Here is a 19,897-nt window from a genome sequence, read left to right as displayed (position 1 = left end):
TGTGCTTTAAAAATGGGCACTCTTTGTAGATCCAGCAGATGTTCAATATAATAAATCTGTGTGTTGGTGGGAGGTGAGCCAGTCAATGCTAACATTACACATTATCAACAGCAGTCTTCATGCTAGCATCCTATTCCATGGACAAATTGTTCAGGCCCTCTGCAAACTCAGGCAGCTCCCACTTTTCCCAATTTTCCCCAGAAATTCTCACCAACTGAGAAGGTTTTGAAACATAAAATTGAAAGTTTTGAAGGCTTTCTTCAAAAGCATAAAATCCATAGACTCCCTTTCAAACCAGACAAAATGAACAATGACAGTAGAAGAGCACATAAAGTGACCTTTGGGTTGTAAGGGACATTAAAGATCATCTAGTTACAACCCACAAGTCCCTACCCCTTGCAGCCTTCCATCAATCCCATCAGACAATGTTGTGTATTCTTTAATTTTACACAGGCCTTTGCAGCTCATATCAACAGAGATATCTGGGGGAGGGTTGGTTTTGCGTTTTGGGTTTGTTTTTTGTTTTGTTGGATTTTTCTTTATTTAAATAAAGCTTGTGTGGGTGACAGGAAAAGAGTGTGAAGAGCCAAGCACTGGAGGACCAGTTCTGTTGGGTACTCTGCACAGCATACAGAAAAGGTTACTGCGTCGGCAGCACTACCAGCAAGGAAAAACGGAGCGGGGCACCGAGGAGGAGGAAGAGGAGGAGGAGAGGGAGGTGGGAAGGAGATGATGTGTGCAGATAGGAACACAGGGAAAGCAGAGTGTATCCTCAGCTCCCTAAGAGCTGTGGCAGATGGCCTAGTAAGGACTGTATCCTTATCCCTGGGTTAAGGGCCATCAGGGTACTTACCCAGCAGGGAGCCTTTGTTAGGCAAAGCTGCCCCACTGCAAGGCATGCAAGGTACAATCAGCACTCAGGGAGTGCAGTCAGGACTAGGCTGCATTTGACTGTGTGGTGCACTGGAAGTAATGAGAGATGTCTCAGGAGACACTGAGTTTAGCTATGTTAAAAACCAGACCAGGTCTGGCCATTTAGATGGATGAGAGCACCGCAATTATAATGCCTGAAACATTTTTGATAGGATTTTCTCAGACCAGACACACATTTTACATAGTCTGCTCCCACTCCCCTGTATTTTCTTTTTTTTTAAACCCCCTTCTTCCTTTCTGCTTTCTGTTTTGTATGACAAAGGCCCTGTGATGATATGCTGATATTCAGCAAAATAAGGAGAGCTGGAGCTCAGAGTGGTTGATGAGAAGAGCAGGAGAGAAACTCCTTGTAATCTAGTAGTAATGGCATTATGCCACTTGTCACCTGGTACAGTTCTACCCATGAAAGAACAGCAACGGACACTGGGGAAGAGGCTGTGGGCTGGCATTCGGCTTTGGGTACTGAAGAAATAGGATGCTCCATTCAAATGGCAGTGGCTCAAGAGTCTGGGAGCATTAGCAAGCCAGGGATCTTCCAGGAGATTCAAAACTCCAGCTGCTTCTAGTCCCACCATTGTAAACACAGAGGCAGTCTGTTGTGACTTGTCTGTCCTGCAGCCAAGATCTGCTGTGGCAGCTCCTCTTTTCCACTGGCAGCCGGTGGGCAAGGCAACTGGGGGAGGCAGGAGAGGTGGAAAAGGGAATGAACCCTCGGTCCGGCACAGGGCGTGGGGGCAAGAGACAGCAGCAACCCAGCGCTACCAATCCAGCAAGGTGAGCTCAAGGACATCCGTGTGGCCCATGCACAAACGCCTGCAAAGGCTCCATCTGGGGCCTTGGTAAAATGGCACTGAGCCATTTTTGTATAGCACGAGGAAGGTGCATGCCCCTCATGGAACAATCCAGCTGCTCATTCTCTTGCCTCCATGAACTTCATTCTTCGGAGAACACAGCGCGAACCCCTCGTTCTGACCTCTCCGTCCTGAAAATCTGGGAGCGAACACGTTTGTACACAATGGCTCGGCCGGCAGCAGCTGCGGAGGCCGCGGTGCCAAAGCCCAGCCCCACGCAGGGACCGGGCTCTTCAACAGCCCGGCCGGGCCAGCCGCCGCCCGGAGCCCGTGCGGGCGGGAGGAGAGGCAGGAGAGCCCCGGGAAACTCCGGGATCGCGGCACCGGTGGCCCAGCCGTGAAGGATCGTGAGGGGATCCGTGAGTGGATCGTGAAGGATTGTGAGTGGAGCGTGGGGGGAACGTGAGGGGATGCTGAGGGACCGCGATGGATCGTGCGGCACCGTGAGGCGGCCCCGCCGCGAGGGGCGGGCGGTGGATGTGACGCGCGGGCGCGCGGGGCATTGTGGGAGCTCCGCCAGCCCGTCCAGCCGATCCCGGTGGCCCCGCGGGCGGAGCGGAGCGGCGGGAGCGGCAGCGGGAGCGGCAGCGGGGACGGGAGTGGGGCCGCCGCCGGCCGACCGGAGACATCTTGCCCACGCCGTAAGTCACCGCCGTGGTTTGCCCGCCGTGCGGGAAGGAGGGGCTGCGGGGGGCTCTGTCGCGGCGCGGTGGCACCCGGCGGCTGTGGGGGGGCCGCGAGCCGGCCGGGCGCGCCGTGGGACGGACGGGAGCCGGTCCCCTCCCCTGAGGGAAACCGGGAGTCGGTTCAGCTGCTTCTTGCTGCGCCTCGGGTGAAGCCGGGAGATCCACCCGCGCCCCGCGAAATGGTGGCAGCGGGGCTCTATTTCCCTGGAATCCGCTATGGAATGACGGTGTGGGGCTGCAGGGAGCCCGGCGGGGGTGCGGGAGCGGCCAGGGGTGTGGAGCCGCGGTCCCCCACGTCCCGGCTGTTCCACGCACGGACGGGCTCCGTCCTTGTCGTTCCCACCGCGGGTCGCCGAGCAGGGGAGAATAATCGAGGGAGACTGCGAAAAGCACAAGGCAAAAAACAGCAGGACTCGTTTTCCGTGTGTTTCACTTCGGGATGAGGAGCCCGTGGTGTCAAAGTTACCTGCCTCGTGTGAATGACTTAATTTAAAGAAGACTAATGATGTATTTTAAACCGTAAGCAGAGGTTCCGGAGAGTAGTAAAAATAAATGCTTGTCTGGAAACAGGGTTCCTTATTCTTTTGGGACTGTCACTTCTTGTAGAGGCTGCAATATGTCTGCCTGCGGGATTTGAGCAGCCCGTACGGACTGGGTGTGGGTGCTCCTGCGAGGGGACCGCGAGTACTGCAGGGCGCAGGTGAATGCGGGTTCCTGGGGCTCCGCACCGGCTCCGGCTCAGGAGCGCTGGGACTGAGACTCGAGGCTGACGTGTTTGTGCGTGTAGGAGACAGTGAGGGCAACAGACTGTTTCTGTGACTCGCATCTCCCTGTAATCCTTTTGTTTCTTCTGTAATATTTAAAAGTAAATTGTAGAAGGCCCATGAAATTGTGTCTGAAGACAGCTAGTTGTAACTAGCTCCTATGCAAGCAGGGTGGTGTAAAGCTGAGGTTGCTTCATTTGTAGAGATGGAAGGACAACTGTTGTTGAAATATACTTGGATGAGACTTGTTATTTATCTCTTGACCATGCTAGTGAACAACCATTTTTTTCCCCAGGACTGTGTGTGGCTGTCACTTAGCAACAGGTCTGTAGAGAACTTGGCAGATCCACTGCCTCCCCCATTCTGAAGAGTAAAAGAAGTAAATCAGTGAAGGAGAAAGAGTGCCATTAATAAAAACAGTACCTGGGTTCTCGGGGACAGCCCACAGTTGAAAGACTTATGTTGGAGCAAGACAATTACAGTTGCTTTGAAAATTATGTTTTAATGCAGTTGGGTATGAAAGATTGTGCATCACGTAGTCCCTAGAAAACTACTCTGTGTATTTGGGAGTTTGGAGCTTTTTTGTTTTTTTAAGTGTTGTGAAAGAAAGGAATTACATTGTTTACTTAGTAATAGTTGCAGGTTATTTTGCTGCATTATGTTTCATAACCTTTCACACTGAAATCTAGGCCTTCTGGGTTTCTGAAGAGTAACTTTGCTTTGCTGTGTGTGCTGTATACCCTTCTGATTGCCAGTAAAGCCAAATGTTGACAGTGTAGATTAAGCCATAACTGATATGAAAACTAGTGGCAAGACTAGAATTTGGCTTAATGATAGTAAAGTCACTAAAGTGCTTAAGCACTGCTTATTTTGTAGATCAGCATGAGCAAAAAGAGAAGTCCACCACTGCAAGCTTAGTCTTAAAAGAAAAGTGTGTTTAAATTTGTTCTTAGGACTTGCCTAGTTCTGCCAATACATAGCAATGAGCTTTGATAAAAGATATTCTTTTGATAAGGTAGGTGATATAATCACACTCTGGAAGAATAGTCATGAACCTTTGCTCTCAGAGAAGTACAGAAATATTTTTGTGCAGCTCTGTCAGCTAGTTTCAAAGCCTGCTGTCTGTAGAAAAGGTAGTCCTAGCCCAGCAAGGTTATAAAGGAGCAGGGGTGTGTAACTGATGCCACAAGTGGAGAAAAGAGCCTCCAGACAGATCCTCTATTGGGAGAGGAATTGTTGGCCCTGTGGGTAGTGCTGAGCATTAGGTTTTGTCATCTCAAGAGGTAAAATTGGAAAAGAAAAATGCAGCACTTGTGGAAAGACTGCCGGGTTGGCTTGTTGCTGGCTTGGGAAGGATGCTGTGAACACATAAAGAAGCTAGAGTTCCTTACCCAGGCCCAGGATGGTCAGGATTCAGCTCATGGTCCTTGTTCCAGGAGTGATGCAAGAGTCACACCATTCATGACCTCCTTGATGGATCAATCCCTTCTCTCAGCAGTATATTATCTATTTTAAATTTTGTTTTGCATCTGAATTTTGCCCTGGAAGCATCCACATGAATTCTTTATTATGTTTTTATTTTCCTACAAAAATGTTAAGGGACAAAGTTGTTTTCAATGTGTTATTTAAAACAGTTTTTCTGCATTGAATTCACAAATTATCCAGTGACTTAAGGCCCTCTGTAAATTGTTTTGCTTTCTATCTAGTGTACAAAAACCTATAATGTATAAATGGTTATTTCAGGCCAGTTCTCCCAGCAGTGGTCAGTGAAGACAATTGTATTTACGTTTTCCTGGCTATTGGTGGCAGGATGCCCAGCAGAAACTCTTTGTCACACTCCCAGCACTGTTCTTAGTGGAAGTTTGCACATTAAGGGGTATTTGTTTTGGTGTTTCAGACCCACTGTGGGAGGGAGGGACTTCTGCCAGTTGAATACAATTGTGCAGTAGTATTTTGTTTAGCACACAGATTTTGTGAAAACGTTATTCCTCTTTGTCCCATCCTTTATGTTACTGCTACAGGAATTTTACTTGTCTTAATCTTCAACAGAAAGTACACCTATTGTGCATTCCTGATGATGGGGAGTGTTCTCTTGGTTTTCCAAATAAAAATAAATGTATGGTGCTACCTTCTCAGATGAGAAGTTAATGGAGTTTTCTGTTTTACAACTGTTTTTCACTCTTCTGTCTGTTTCAGACTTCAAAGAGTTACTGCTTTGATAAAGAGCTCGATGTAAAGTTTGAAATCACGTCAGATAAATGATAACTGAGTTATTGGCTCTTTTTAGTTCTGTTGTACCTAGAAATCACAGTCCCAGGCAGACACACTGTTGTGCCAGGCAAGTATTATTAGAGACCATTCTATACCATTTTATAAATATGCCAGAGTAGCTTCTGGTTAGCTAAGAACAGGGCAAGCTTATTGTCACAGCGAAGTCAAATGCATGTTTTCAGCAAGAGTTCAGCAAGTGGCTATTATTATGGGACATAAATAGATTAAAGAGAGAATGGCAGCAACTTACATTGTTAATCTTTTGAAACAATGGAAAGAAAATAGTATTGCAGTTAATCTCTTGTGATACAAACTGAATTTTCCAGCTTAGTCTTTGTACTGAATAAAAATAATTACTACATCTTAGTATTTTTCCTATTGTAGTAATGATCTCCTGGATTCCACTACTTACTGATATGATGATGTAGACCTAAACTGAATCATGTCTTTGCTAAGTGCAGTTAATACACCAGTGTAAGCCCACAATCAGAATAGTCTCTGTCTCACAGCAGTAAGAGTCATTGTAATTTGTTTAGTCATTAAGAACTAGTACCTGAAAACTGTTAATAACAGACTGGGTTTATTACTGCTATTTGATCAAGGTGTCAGATCAACTGAACTAATGAAGTGCTGGTATTTGGAATTTGGGTATCACTTTACCAGGATGTTCAGGCTGTACTTTAAGAATTATGTGATGTTAAACCTTTCAGAAAAACAGATGCCTATGTGCATTTGAGGAAGATGGTATTTGAAAGTGTGGTTCAGCAGAGTATCTGTCTTCACACAGAAAAATATGGCCAACCAGAGTTACTCCAGCCAATTTCAAAGAAAAAAATGGTAATTTTGCTGATTTCATTGCTATACCTTAAGGTTGTTTCTTAGGAAATGTATTTCTGGCTCGCAAAGACGTGACAGCAGAGGAGCCTTGTAGCTTGGATCTTTGTTTTGACCCAATTAATACACCATCAAATCTTATTTATGCATTTGGAGATCTTAGAAAGCAGTGTGAATCTTGCCACAGTCTTTAAGGGGTTTCAAAAGGGTGTGAATCAAGTGCTAAATTCTGTATCTAGGGCGATCTGCATCCAAGCACAGCAGAGCCACTGAAGAATATAGTGTTACATTTGATTTGAAGTCAAAGCTGAACTTAGATACTTAACTCCTCAATGACATCCCCTGATTATCACAGTGATAATTTTGTGAACTCTCACATTGAAACAAAATAATTTTATTGTCAAATCTTTGGGGATTTTGCAATGTATTTGGTAAAGTTCTCAAAACTTCCATTACAAAGGCAGGACAGAAGAAAGAAAGGAAAGTACTGGTCCATTGACTGTGATTTATTTAAAAATATATTTACTTGCTTTTATTACACTGTTCAAATCTTGTCTGAACTATGATGCGTGTGATAAGGTTGCCTTCGGTTGCCTCTCTGATCTGTGGGCTCCCAGTGACTCAGCAAACAGCTCTAGTTCATTAGTGTTGGCAGCATTCCAGAGTTTCTGGTGTTACAAAGATAAACCATTTCGGAACATGGAAGGCACACGGCTTTCTTTGGGTTTTGATCTGTTGCCATGCTCTTTGCATTTCACCTCAATACGTTTTCTTGTGGCTTTTGCAAGTGAAATCTCTTTCTGTTCTCTTTTTTGGTGGAGAGCTAGGAAATAGGGAAGAGCAATTTGAGAGTTGGTTGGGCTATCCTGCAGCTCAAAGGCAGGACAAACAGGTTCTGCGAAGTAACGATCCTGAATAGACAATTAAGCTCTGAAAAAGGTTTCCATGCCAGGCTCTCACTTTCACCTTCCAAATGATTGCATGGTTGGTAACTGTAAAAGTGGTACTTGAAACATAATTGAAGTTTTGCTCCCTCCACCCCCAACGTCTAAGCAATCTGAGCATACATGTAGGAATGGGATCCTTGTGATGGGAAGGTCTGAAACTCATCTATATCATATTTCACCTTTAATACTGAAAGTTTCAGAAGTTCTTGTTTTTTTCATTCTGCAGCCCCGTGCACCAGCACCTTTCAGATTCAGGCAAAGTTTCTCCTCAGAAGCTAGAAAGGTCTTTAATGTTCCATATAAGGGGATCAGATGAATTGGCAAGATGGTCACATTACATTAATATTTAGGATACCCTGGACCTAAGTGCATAAAATAAAGAAATTATCTGTAGAATTTGCAGAGGTAAGTAAGCTTATGAAAGAAAAGAAAAAAAGACACCATTTTATGAATGGGTTGGTGTTATTCTGCATTACTACCTACTTTACTAATGCTTTGATGCAATTGTTATAGCAGCTGACAGCTAAGATGACATTCTCCCAAAGAAAGAAAACATTAGGAAGTAAGGATTTCCATATTCTTTTCCAGCTGTTCTGATATCCCATAAACTCACTAAATGATTAATAGAAGTTTGCTGCTTAAGGCTTGCAGGCTTTCTCTAGAAAAGTTATGGTTTTCATCATTGACCTCTCAGTTACAAAGCAAATATACTGCAGGGCAGCACAGATATTTCTTATGCCCCTTTCTGTGGTGTTTGATTCAGTGAACCTCTTAACACTTGAGGTTAAACATCCCTAGTACCGTTGATGAAAATGAATTATGAAATATGAAAATAATTCTTGGCAGAAGGTCTATAGACAAGTCAAAGCCCCACCCAGCCTTCCTGCTAACAAAGAGCTAGCTAGATGAGAAAATGCAATTAAATTGATGTTTTTAAAATAATTGGTGAACTGCATTTGGGTCATTTCTCAAGGCAAAATTTGGCTTTTGTCCTCTTCTTCACAGAACAATGGTTGTGACAGAGATGAGTCCACAGCAGATGAAAGGAGAAGGAGCCCTTTTGATGATTCCCCCTTTCCAAAGATTCCTATCTGTCTCTGGACATGAGTTTCCTAAATATAGTGTGACTTTCATCTGATCTATGAAGATGGGATTATTTTGTTTAACCTTAAAAAACAGTAAACCCTTTGCATTTAATTTATTTAATGTGCTGTGCAGGTGTAGATTCTGATGAATGGAATGTGGAAGTGGAAAGGAGAAGAAACCTCTGATACTCATGTTCCTTTAGCTGTTCTGACTGGCATTTGTTTGGCAGTTATGTAGCCTAAATCTTATTGACTCATTGAGAATTGAAGGACTGCAGGATGTGTCAGCACAGAAAAGAAATTGCAAAACCTAGAAGTGGGGTTGATGAACCTGTTTTACCTAATTCTGAGATCACTTCATTGCAGATTCAGGCATGTGGAAAATACAGTTAGGTTCATGAGGGCAAGGAGAGAATTCAGGATAAACAATTTAAAAATAGGGGAAGTAGAGAAATGGTGTGATAGGAAAGCAGGACCAAAGGGGATTTCATTGTGGAGTGTATAAACACATCAGTGAATTTGGATGTGTGTTAGGTAGAATTTGTGCAGCAGGGGAAGAAGTGAGGTGTGTCTGTATCACTGATGCATTTGCTGGTTTCCCTGGAGTTCAGACATGAGGGAGGGGAGAGGTGGGGAGATGGGCACTGTCTCCTTTCCTCTGAGGTAATTTCTAAACCCAGTGAGTTGCCTAAACCTTCAAAGACACCTTGAGAGCCTGTGAACCCTCCACCTCTTTGGATTTGTCAGTTTCTATTTACAGCCTGAGCAGATATCAAAGAGAGGACAGAATATGTTTGACAGCTGTATCAGCAGTAGGTTCCCTCAGTGAGATAAACTGAGATACAGTTGTCAGATACGTGCTGGGTGTTCAGAGCACTGTGCTGTCAGGAAAAGGTGGCAGATAGAAGATTGTCAGATTCCTGGAGGGAATGTTGAAGCAATATGGTCTTCAATGTAGAGATGGTTGAGTTTTGGTAGGTTCAAATCTCAAGGGGGTCATTTCAGAACTTTCTAAAAATAGAACATCTACTGTACAGGAGATGTATTTTGTCATCCATAGGCCTTTGTTCTGTCAATTCTCATGCATCTGGAAAATCGAGTTTTTTAAAGGAGGTGAATACACTTTATGAAAGTTTTAGTGGATATGGTTTCTCCTAGTTTGGAATGTAATTATACATGAACCTAACTGCCCTACCACAGCTGTTCAAATGCCCTACCAAAAGGTTTTCATGGAGATAAGGGGGCTGTGTCAGTCTCCTTGCAGAAAGCATCCTCTGCTTCAATGCAGAAGTTCCATTTTAAATCCAATACATATCACTCTTTGCTCCATTAGTGTACTGGGTTTAATCTGTTAGGAATTTCAGGAAAGTAGATTCTTAGGAAATAACTTGTTTTATATATTTTCTGTATAAAGTTATATGAAATTACAATGGGGAGTAAACATTCTGTGGGAAATTATTTTAGGTTCTTGTTGTGTATACTCTAAAAGGGCAATTTGTCTGTATGTTTTAGACACTGTAATGCATTGCCTACCCCAAAATGCTGATTTGCCTTGGAATTCAGTGTGTGGTGTTATAGTATCCTTATTAATAACCTTTTATCTTTTGTTCCTTTTTTTTTTTTTTTGATTTCTTCCTAAATATAGAGTGCTGTTTCAGTCCTGATACAGACAAGATGTCCAGTAGGGGTGGAAAGAAGAAGTCAACCAAGACTTCCCGCTCCGCAAAGGCTGGGGTCATATTCCCTGTTGGAAGAATGCTCCGGTACATTAAGAAAGGCCACCCGAAGTACAGAATTGGTGTTGGTGCTCCTGTGTACATGGCTGCTGTACTGGAATATCTAACTGGTAGGTTTTGCTGAATTATGTGAAATAGTAGTAGAAGTTAAACACAAACTGAATTTACACACAAAAAAACCCAAACAAGCAAAAAAAGTTACAGCTGAAGTGTATGTTTTGCTGATCACACATCTAAGCCAAAATCAAGGTACCCTCACCCCTGCCTCAGAGCCTTGATAATTTTTTTTCATTTCAGCACAGAATTTGCTTTCACCACTTGTAAACATACTCTTTCCACATAGTCAGGGTTCCCACTGCCGTCAGTGTGTGTGGACTACATTGTTGCAATTCTCCTTGCTTTGATTTTGTGCCTGATGACTTTGTTTGGGTTATAATTGTCTGTTAAGCATATACATTAATTTTAAGTAGAGAGCTTCTCCATGTTTACACAGGGCTGAGACTGCTTACAGCCTTGTTTAAACATTTTTGTTCAATTTGCAGATTTCTTTTCAGACTATACATGCTGTTTGCAATTTGTTTGATTGAGTCTGTGTACACATGCAAACTGTTCATCTGCCCTGGATCTATGTAGCTTATTTGCTTACAGTTGTAGTTCTTGTTCTGTTTCCTTCATCACATCAGAATGAGAATACCTTAAATAACTATCTCATCCTCACCTTCTCACAGGACAAAAGTATTATTTTTCCTCCATTTAGAAATAAGCTTCAAAGGAATAAATTGCTTTTCCCAATGACATAAACAACCAGACATGCAAGTAAAGATCTTTACATAGCTGTTTTGTTCTCAAACAGAACTTAAGACATTGTAAGTTTACCTACTCCAAACAACATTACAAAATCAGTCTTTTGACAGAAAACCCCAGCTGTAATAGAATCAGCATATGGGCTTTTTGCAATAATGGTTTGCTTAAAATTAAAAAAAGAGATAAGAAGGTTCTGTCACCTTCATGTGGCCAGGTGATGTCTAAGTATATATCTGTGGTGTAGGGATCTAGCAAAAAGCACAAGTGCCAGACAGATGAGTGTTTGGAGCCAGATTCTATTAGCATGACTAAGGAAAAGTTTAAATTGGATCTTATTTCTCAAAGCAATGTTTCTTTTTCCAGTGCATCTGCTTGTGTCGGTGTTCTTGCTGTAGGTTCAAGTGTTTCAATGGGCAGGAGACTTTAAGCTGTATTGGTGTGGTGAGCCTCTAAAAGGTACAGGTTTTTCTTTGACTCAAGCACAAAGTTATAAAGCATTGACTTTTCTGAGAGTATTTAAAACTGAAGCAACCTGACCTTACCACAATATTAGATATGTTTTATAATGGCTCTTGACATTGAAGGACAGAAGATTTCTTCTTATAAAGTTTCTAAAGATGAAGATTGGTAATGTTATCAAAAAATTAATAGAGTGCTTGTTTTCTGTGGGGTATTCATACCATCAAATATATATTTTTTTCACCTTCACTTGTTGACATTCAGTATTCTTTATTTGGGCCTTTTCTTTAAAAGAATGCTTTTAAACTTCATAGATGCCCTTAAATTTAACATTTCCTTTAGCTAGGTTGCTGCTTACAGCAATAACAACTCAAATAAAAGGCTTCTTAGGGTGAAGGGTGCTTTGAATGCTGTCCTTTTAAAGAAACCGAGCAATACAGGTGAGCTTAAGGCTCTGCTAATGAGCAGCACATGTTACTGGTTAAATAATTTAGTGTTGACTGAGGCAATGATAATTTAGGCAGTTAAGAATAGGCTGGGGAAATAAAGGTGTTTCTTTAACTGCTGTGCATCTTGAGAACTTGTCTGAGGACATTACCAACAACAAGAAAAAACCCAAGGAAAATAACATACATCTCTTTAGGAAAAACTAAAGGCAAGAGGAAAGAAAGGAAAGAATAGCTGAAGGAAAAAGTACTTTCCTCCTTTATCCCTTCAACTATTTTAAGGCAGTTTTGCTGTGGTTTTTCTGTCTCCTTGGAAGGCTAGGTAGATAATCCTAGTAACCTGTATCTCATGGCTTTCTTTCATTCCTGTACATAGATGCATGTCAAAAGCACAGATATGCCTTTCTTTCCAGAGTTGGTACTGGTTTTATCATAGAATTATTTGGGTTGGAAGGGACTTGGAAGTTCATCTTTCCCACTCCCATTTCCATGGACAAGGGTACCTCCTACTACACCAGGTTGCTCCAAACCAAATCCACTCTGGTGGCCTTGAACCATCTTGGCCATTTCCAGAGATGGGGCAGCCACAGCTTTTCTAGGCAACTGTGCCAGTGCCCCAGCACACTCACAGGGAAGAATTTCTTCCTAATATCTAATCTAAATCTATCCTATTTCAGTTTGAAGTGATTCCCCCTTGTAGTCCCATCACTACAAGTCCTTCCCTCTCCAGCTTTCTTGTAGACCCCTTACTGTTTCAGTCTGGTGGGTTTTTTTTTTCCTTTCTCTAAGTTTTTCACACAATGTATAGTATAATTTTTAAGCCTTTAGTGCTCAGTATGTTTTCTGAACTTCAAGTCATTCATCTTTTTCAATGTAATTCAGAAACAGCCCCTTGAAATGGAATGCTTGGAGATTTTTGGTTTATGTTCTTTTTACCTCTTGGTAGTTATTACTTCACAAAACCAGAGAAATCCTGACTTCTCTCCAGGAGAGTTTTTAAAGATCTTTATGTTAGCACATGGTCTGAGACCAAATCAAAGCATTTCAAGCATTTCAAAGTAAAACCAGGAACATGACATAATAGGAAGGAGACCATGTGAACTGGCATGCTAATAAATTGGCTAAATCAAAAAGCAATCCTGTGTATCCAGGAAGGAGAAGTATAAAATAGCAAAAACAGTCATAGGAAAGAGAAACTTCAGAAACAAAAACGGGAGGGGAAATGACAGAGACATGACCTAATAGAAAGGAACCTACTAAGGTTTAAAAACTGGTACATCAGTGTACAGAATATGGAACCAACTTTATTCATTTAGAAGGTGAGGTGCTAAATTTTGCTGGCCTTTTCTGAGGTTTAACTTTGATGTAAATCTGAAATTAGCCCATAATGTGGTCAGATCTGGGATTTTTTGTTCAATTTGAGATTTGAACTTCTGAAATGCTTCCAGCTGTTCAGACTTGAAGGTCTGTTCTGGATTCATCTGGAGTTATGACTTACCACTTTGTACTTTGAAAGTAGCTTATTTTTATCATGTATGTACAACACCTCATCAGAAAATAAGAGTACACATTCTATGATTTTGCATGTCCTTAGATTTCAATATACTTCACATTTAAACAAGTTGCACAGTGAGTATCCTCCTTTTCTTACTTATTCACTAAAGGTTCTTGTTACCTAGAAGTAACATTAGAAAATAATTCTCTCATCAGCACAAGTAGTGTATCCAGTTTGGTTTCTTAAGCCAAGTTGCTTATTATTTCCTTTTTTTTGTCTATGGAAATAATGTGTTATGTCCACTGTAAATAGGATGCAAGTGTGTCTTTAATAGGTAAATGTGCAGAAAGTACCTTTGTGTGTTACCAATATTGAAGCAGGTGGATGTACTTCCTTTCTTTACTGGAGGAATAGTGTGGATGCCAAAGAACTATAAATGCACAGTTCTTTCTTTTCCTTCTTTGAAGCAGTAGTTCATGCAGTGCTTTCTGCATTGCAGGGAATAGTCAGAATAGTGGATCAGTTCTGCAGCATAAGCAGAAACTAATTTTAACCATTATCAACAGTTTTCAGTTGCCACATTCTGTGTTGGTGATTACTTTTGTCTTCTTTCCTTATTGCACTTATTTGCTAATGATTCCTTGCCTATTTGTTTTTCCAAACATGGACTTCAGAAAACTGCAATCCCTCCCATAATTTCTCTGCAAAGTAGTGCATCAGTATCAGTTTATGTCAAAAAAGAACTCTAGGTCAGTCAAGAGAATGGCCACAGACTTCGTCTGGGGCATTGCAGCCACTCACATGAATTTCGGTGGTTTGTATTTGTCAGAACTGGTCCTGCCATACATCGCATCAATTATGGTCTTTTCAGGTGTAGAGCTTGCACAAGCTCTACAATTACAATATGTGGTCCAACCTTTCTTACTAATGGAAAAAGATACTCCTTTGGCCTTGAAAAACAGAAATCTCTTGAGCATATTTAAAGGCAGAAAGAGCCAGGCCTGCAAGTGATTTCTGCTCTCCCCTCCCAGTCATCTGTTCTACACTGTAAATAATTTTCAATTGCCAAAATGTCATAGCAAATGAGGAGAAGGAGAAGTTTATAAAACAGCAGGAGCACAGGAATACAGAAGAAATGAGACTGATTTATATTTGTTACGTACATATGAAGGTAGGAGAAAATGTTTAATACTTGTTTTCTCCATTAGATCTTTTTCTCAGCTGTGTTTTTGGGTTTTTTTTGCACAGGGGTACCATTAATCATATATTTTCTTGAAATGTAAAATAAGCACTTCTTGAATCCCATGGTTAGAATTGCATCTGAGGCATTCCCATGTTTACCCAAGTTTTTGTTTTCAGGCTTTCTGATGTCACCGGAATCAAATAATGGGGGTTCATGTGCTGGAGCTCAATTCATTGCGTTTTTATCTTGATGAATTTTCAATGTGGGAAACATTTTTGATCCAGCTGCTGATTGGCTGCAAAAGAAAAGTCCTTCCTGAGAGCAGTAGGTTTTACTGCTCACTTCAGATGCTCACTTAGCAATGTCCAAGCTGAGCAAATTGAACTGCTGTTCACGTCTTGTGTTCTGCTCACTGACCAAAATCTTCACAGGGTCACAGAGGAAAACAATGATTTGCCCTTTCTGTCAAAGCAGATGTTCCACTGAACTCCTGCTTGGAAGCAGAGGGGAGCTCAAGGGTTCACAGTAAAAAAGCATTGGGTTAAAAGCAGATTCAAGTTCCAGGCAGTCTGAGACTCCCATAAATAACCATCCTTGGAGAGTAATGAAATTTAAGAAGATAATTAATTGACAATATCTTTTTGATACCATTGAAATGTGCATTCACTACCAAGATACATTTCTGCTATTCAAACAGGCAACTTTAGAAACACTACTTCATTTTATGGTGGGGTACTACAAACTGTCCCAAAGACGCCAGAAGTAAATTAGGGGCTCACAGGACCTGTGCCTTCTCCGAGCAAGCATGAAAATACCTCTTTGTATGTAACATGCTTTCAATATGGATTAATACTGCACCTAAAATACAGCAGGGTTGATTATGGCAATAACCTCACAAGCAAAGACCTTTTGACTGTATCAGCATAGGAAAACTCCTTTGTAACATTCCTTCTACAGAAGACTTGTGTCATGCTCTCAAGTGTCAGTATCACAATTTGAAATTGCTCTGCTTGTAAGAAGTGCAACTTGAGATATACAACTTTGCACTGTTATCAACTGAATGACCAACTTTCTGAATTATAAATGCATGAATCAGTGTCTTTCAAATGTATATAAATGAAGAGTTTTCTTTCACTTATAAGCCCTTCCTTGGCTCCAGCCCTGTAAGCACTTATATATGTGTCTGTCTTACTGTTGTGTAGTCCTGTAAACTTCCATGGATCTCTGAGTTGCAAAAGCTCACTCAGTACAAAATTACTGACCTGATTACAATCCTGATGTAGTCTCCAAGCTGCGCAGGTCAGGTTTGATGAAAAACTGTAAGAACCAACAAGAGTGTTTTCTTGTAATAAAAGCTCTAACAGTGCGTACTGCTATGTCAGCATAGTTCAGAGGGGTAAATGTGCAACATTGTGACATGTCATATTTAAAGAATCTACAAAATGCTGGATGGGGCTGGTTTAGTTTTTATGGCATGGTCAGTGAGTATTTCCTGCCTTGAAAATGTTAAATTTTCTGTTACATTTCAGTTACATTTTAACTAAGATGAAATACTTCTTATTCTAATAAGTAATTTCACCTGTTTATTTGGCTAAGTTGCAACAGACCAATGAGTTCATCTATATATTGCTGCTCAATTTAATACTGGTATCAGCCTTTGTTTGGAAGAATGGAGTGTAAGAGAAGTGTAAAACAAAAATGTGGCTGATTTTGTTACACAGTTTTTTCCTACTCATACCTTTGTCTTAAATGGAATTCCTTGTTGAGAAGAATAAAAGAATCTATAAAGCTGAACTCTTTTCTTCTTTGGCCCTTTATTCTTGAAATGACAGTTGTAGGACAACTGGGTAGAAGGAGGAAGACATTCCGACTCTACAGTGTATTTAGCAAACAGTTTCTTTCCTCAGATATTCTCAAATTTTAGAAGTTCTTGCATCAAGTATTGTAAGCATGATTTTTTTTTCACCTTTTTTCCATAAGGGTTATTTAGAATGCCTGAGTTCAGATAATATTCTGTCTTCGGGCTTCAGTATTTTTCCAAAGTATATTTTTCCGTGAATTACCTTTAGAAATTAAATTCTATGTGGATTCTGCCATCAGATGAAGTGCTCCATCCTCAGTATAAACTTCACTGGGTAAAAGTAAATCTAAGGGATATACAGTGAAACACAATATTTCTAAACCATACAGGAGGTACTTTTCTCTCAAATTGCAAAAATGTCTGTGGTACAGCAGGCTTTGTTAGTGCATGATGTCATGGATGCTAAAAATGGTGCTAAACCTTTCTGAATGGGTTCAGAAAACAATTAGACACATCCATAGAAGTAAAATCTGTTGGGGAACTAAACCAAAAGACAGCATTTCTAACTTGGGGAGCCACTTAGCTGCACATGGCTGAAATCAGAGGGAATGTTCTGGAAAATTTGCTTGCTCTAATGTCCCAGCCCACCTGCCCCCAGTGCCCACTTGGGCACTGGCTGAGGACTGGAGGTCAGGCTGGATGTGGGCTTTGCTCCAAGCAAGTTACAGTGAGTCCTCTTGATTTCTTTAATGTTTAGAAATGCAGCATTAAAGGCTAAGCCAGGACCCGGTCTCAGGATGTGAGTAGTCCCCTGTATTCTTTAACAGCCAGACCAAAGCATACATGGAATCATTTAGATTGGAAAAGCCCTCCAAAATCATCAAGTCCAACTGTGAACCTGGCACTGCCAAGTCCAGCACTAAACCATGTCCCCAAGTACCACATGCTGCACTTGATCAGGTAACGTCTGGCAGCAGTTACTTTAATCTTGTTTGAGTGCATTTCTAAAACATATGTAAGCTGTTATGAGGAACAGCAAAGCGTACTGCCAGGTAGAGGAAGCTCCACTGAAAAAGAATAAGAGCTGATTTGAGCTAGATCATGATTCTTATGGAGAAGAGCTAGGCTATCTCTTTAAATTGGTACTCAGGGTGTGGCCATTGTAATAAATAACATCTGTGTTAAATAACATTGGATCTCTTACAAAAAAAAAAAATGGATGGTATTATTAAAGTGTAGGAAAAAGCTGAAAAGATGTGTAAGTCAGATCAGAAGGCTCCAAGTGGAAGTGGCTTTTGTGGCCTGAATTTGTGTTTTATGTAAACAGCAGTCTGTCATCTGCCTCACAGAAATGCAAAACTTACAATAACTTAGCAAAGTTAACAGTTTTTCCTTTAAGGAGCCTAGTTTTGATACAGCTCAGACACTCAAGACTGAAAGGACTGGGGTTTCTATCACATCCTAAGAGAACGATTGCCCTGCTGAGAGTTAAGGTTTCATCAAGGCTTGTTCAAAGCAGTAAAGTTTCTTGAACTGATTTTCACTGCATCAGATTTCCACGACTTTGAACCAAGGCTAAGAACTGTTTTATTGGAATGTGTAAGAGGGAAAGTGTTGTTAAATGATTCTACCTTCACTCTTGCAACTGCAGATTCCAGGGGGATTGGGTGGAATACATGGAGAGAAGAATGCAGGAAACTCTTAACAGCCTGGGTTGATTTGGTTAAAACCTTCTGGAATCATGTAAAATGAATTTCAAGTCAATAAAATGCTGATGGGAAAGATGATTAATTTGAAGTACAATAAGCAGACTCTTTGTCATTTGGTTGACTCTGTAGCAAATACATATTTTTCTCAGTGGATTTGTATCAACATTCATTTTTCTTTGATTTCTGGATATTGTTTTAAATTTTCTTTTCAGGAGTGGTTTCACGATTTTTTTAGAAACCCCTGACTTGTTCCTGTTGGAATTTGCGTGTTCAGAAATTGGCCTTGTATCAGCACATCACCTGTTAGTTGTTAAGAGTTTATTTTTCAAAGATATGATTTCATCTCCCTTAAGACAAGGTGAACAAAGAGATTCAATGCAATAGCAATGATTTAGCTTGTGATGTAAACCAAAAAAAAAAAAAAAAAAAAAAAAAAAGAAAAACACATTTACACATTTTGGGGATGAAGTCAGACCAATTGAATTTATTGTTTACATTGAGAAAGATTACAGCCTGGAATGCATGATAAGCTAAAGGATTTTTTATTTAGGCTGGAGAGGAGTTTTAGTCAGTAATGACCAGTAATATTTTGTTTGAAAACTAGTGATAAATGAACTAGAGCACTCTCCAGGAGTGGGAGGAGAATGCATTTGCTTTTGTAGCATCCAGGTCTGCAGTTTCTACTGTGCCTGCTTTGTTCTGGCCTAATAGTAATTAGTTTCATTTTAACCATGTGTTGTGTTCTGTTCCAGAGTTTGCAAGTGTTGTGAAATACCAGTGTAACAATTCTCAGGGCAGAGGGCAGCCCCTTGAGAAACAGGGAAATGCAAGCAGTGAAATTGGGAAGTTAGTAGGGTGTCTAAGAGATGACCAGGGTCTCTGAAAGTAAAGGACGAGGAAAACTGAAATCTGAGTCCGGAACCCTTCATCCAGGATGAGGTTTCTGTGGCGACTTCTGACACTTTTTGGTTGTGTTTGAGTAGGAAATGTCGTGAGAACAGCTTTTCCTGTGGTCTTATCTCTATCTTAAATATGAGGATACACAGCCGGTTTGCTTTTCTCCTTTAAAAATACTTAACTGAACTTTTAAAAACCTCAGCTGAAGAAAAGCAGTTCTGGTCCAAGTGCTGAAAACAGGCTTAGACCAGTTTTCACTACCCATATCCCAGTTCTAACTATTACCAAGAAGTTTTTCAAGTGATCTAAATGAAAACTGCCTTGGAGATACATTCTAAGGAAAATTTCTTAACTTTTAGGGTTTCCCACTCAATGCCTCTACTTTATTAATAACTGAAAAGAAGAAAAATATTAATCATAACTATGTCTTTTAAATGAAATTGGTATGCTCACAGAATAGTCAGATTTCTGAGGCATCAATGCCTTTTTTGCTATTAAATAGCTGTCTGTATATGAATATATCACATGTTGACATTGAATTCCTAATTAATTTTCTTTTCCTAATTATACAGCTCTCACACTTTTTTTCTGGTTTGTTTTATATCTGTACTTTAAGTTGTACATGTTGGTTTGCGTTTTTGTTGAAAATTATTCAAAAGCACAGAAAAAGTCATTTGTGCAGATGGAGTTTCTCTTCATATTAAGCTGATTTCAGTATGTAGTAGTTGAAGGATACATTCCAAACCATATAATATTGAAAAAGTTGGGATTTTTCTTCATTAAAAAAAAAAAAAAATAGAGCTCTTCATGTTCTGTAGTTCTGTAAAGTGAGTCTTGCAGTTGCCTGCTGCCTGAGTGGTAGTGATGTAATTATTCTCTAGGGGGAAATGCCTTGAGTAAATATATGAAACGAATGGAATAGACATTATGCAACTTCCATCCTTTTTGTGAGGCCTCATTTCTGTAAAACATTTTTGTTTTGGTCTTCTGGTTGGA

At 40.7% G+C, this 19,897-nt stretch overlaps 1 protein-coding gene across 4 annotated transcripts in view; it reads left to right on the top strand.

The window, feature by feature from the left end:
• Positions 1-2,308: 2,308 nt before the first annotated feature.
• The window catches only part of LOC128795701 (core histone macro-H2A.1), a 42,829-nt gene continuing 25,240 nt past the window's right edge, over positions 2,309-19,897 (top strand). For 2 of the 4 annotated variants that reach the window (XM_053956692.1, XM_053956693.1), the window contains exons 1-2: positions 2,310-2,425; positions 10,017-10,217. In XM_053956692.1, coding sequence (XP_053812667.1) covers positions 10,046-10,217 — 172 coding nt within the window. In that variant the 5' untranslated portion in view covers positions 2,310-2,425; positions 10,017-10,045. Of the gene's footprint in view, positions 2,426-10,016; positions 10,218-19,897 lie in introns of all 4 variants that reach the window. The other 2 variants (XM_053956694.1, XM_053956690.1) reach the window with 2 other exon arrangements.

This window comes from Vidua chalybeata, chromosome 15, assembly GCF_026979565.1.
Source record: "Vidua chalybeata isolate OUT-0048 chromosome 15, bVidCha1 merged haplotype, whole genome shotgun sequence".
Taxonomy (NCBI): domain Eukaryota; kingdom Metazoa; phylum Chordata; class Aves; order Passeriformes; family Viduidae; genus Vidua; species Vidua chalybeata.
This window is presented reverse-complemented; position numbering and strand designations above follow the sequence as displayed.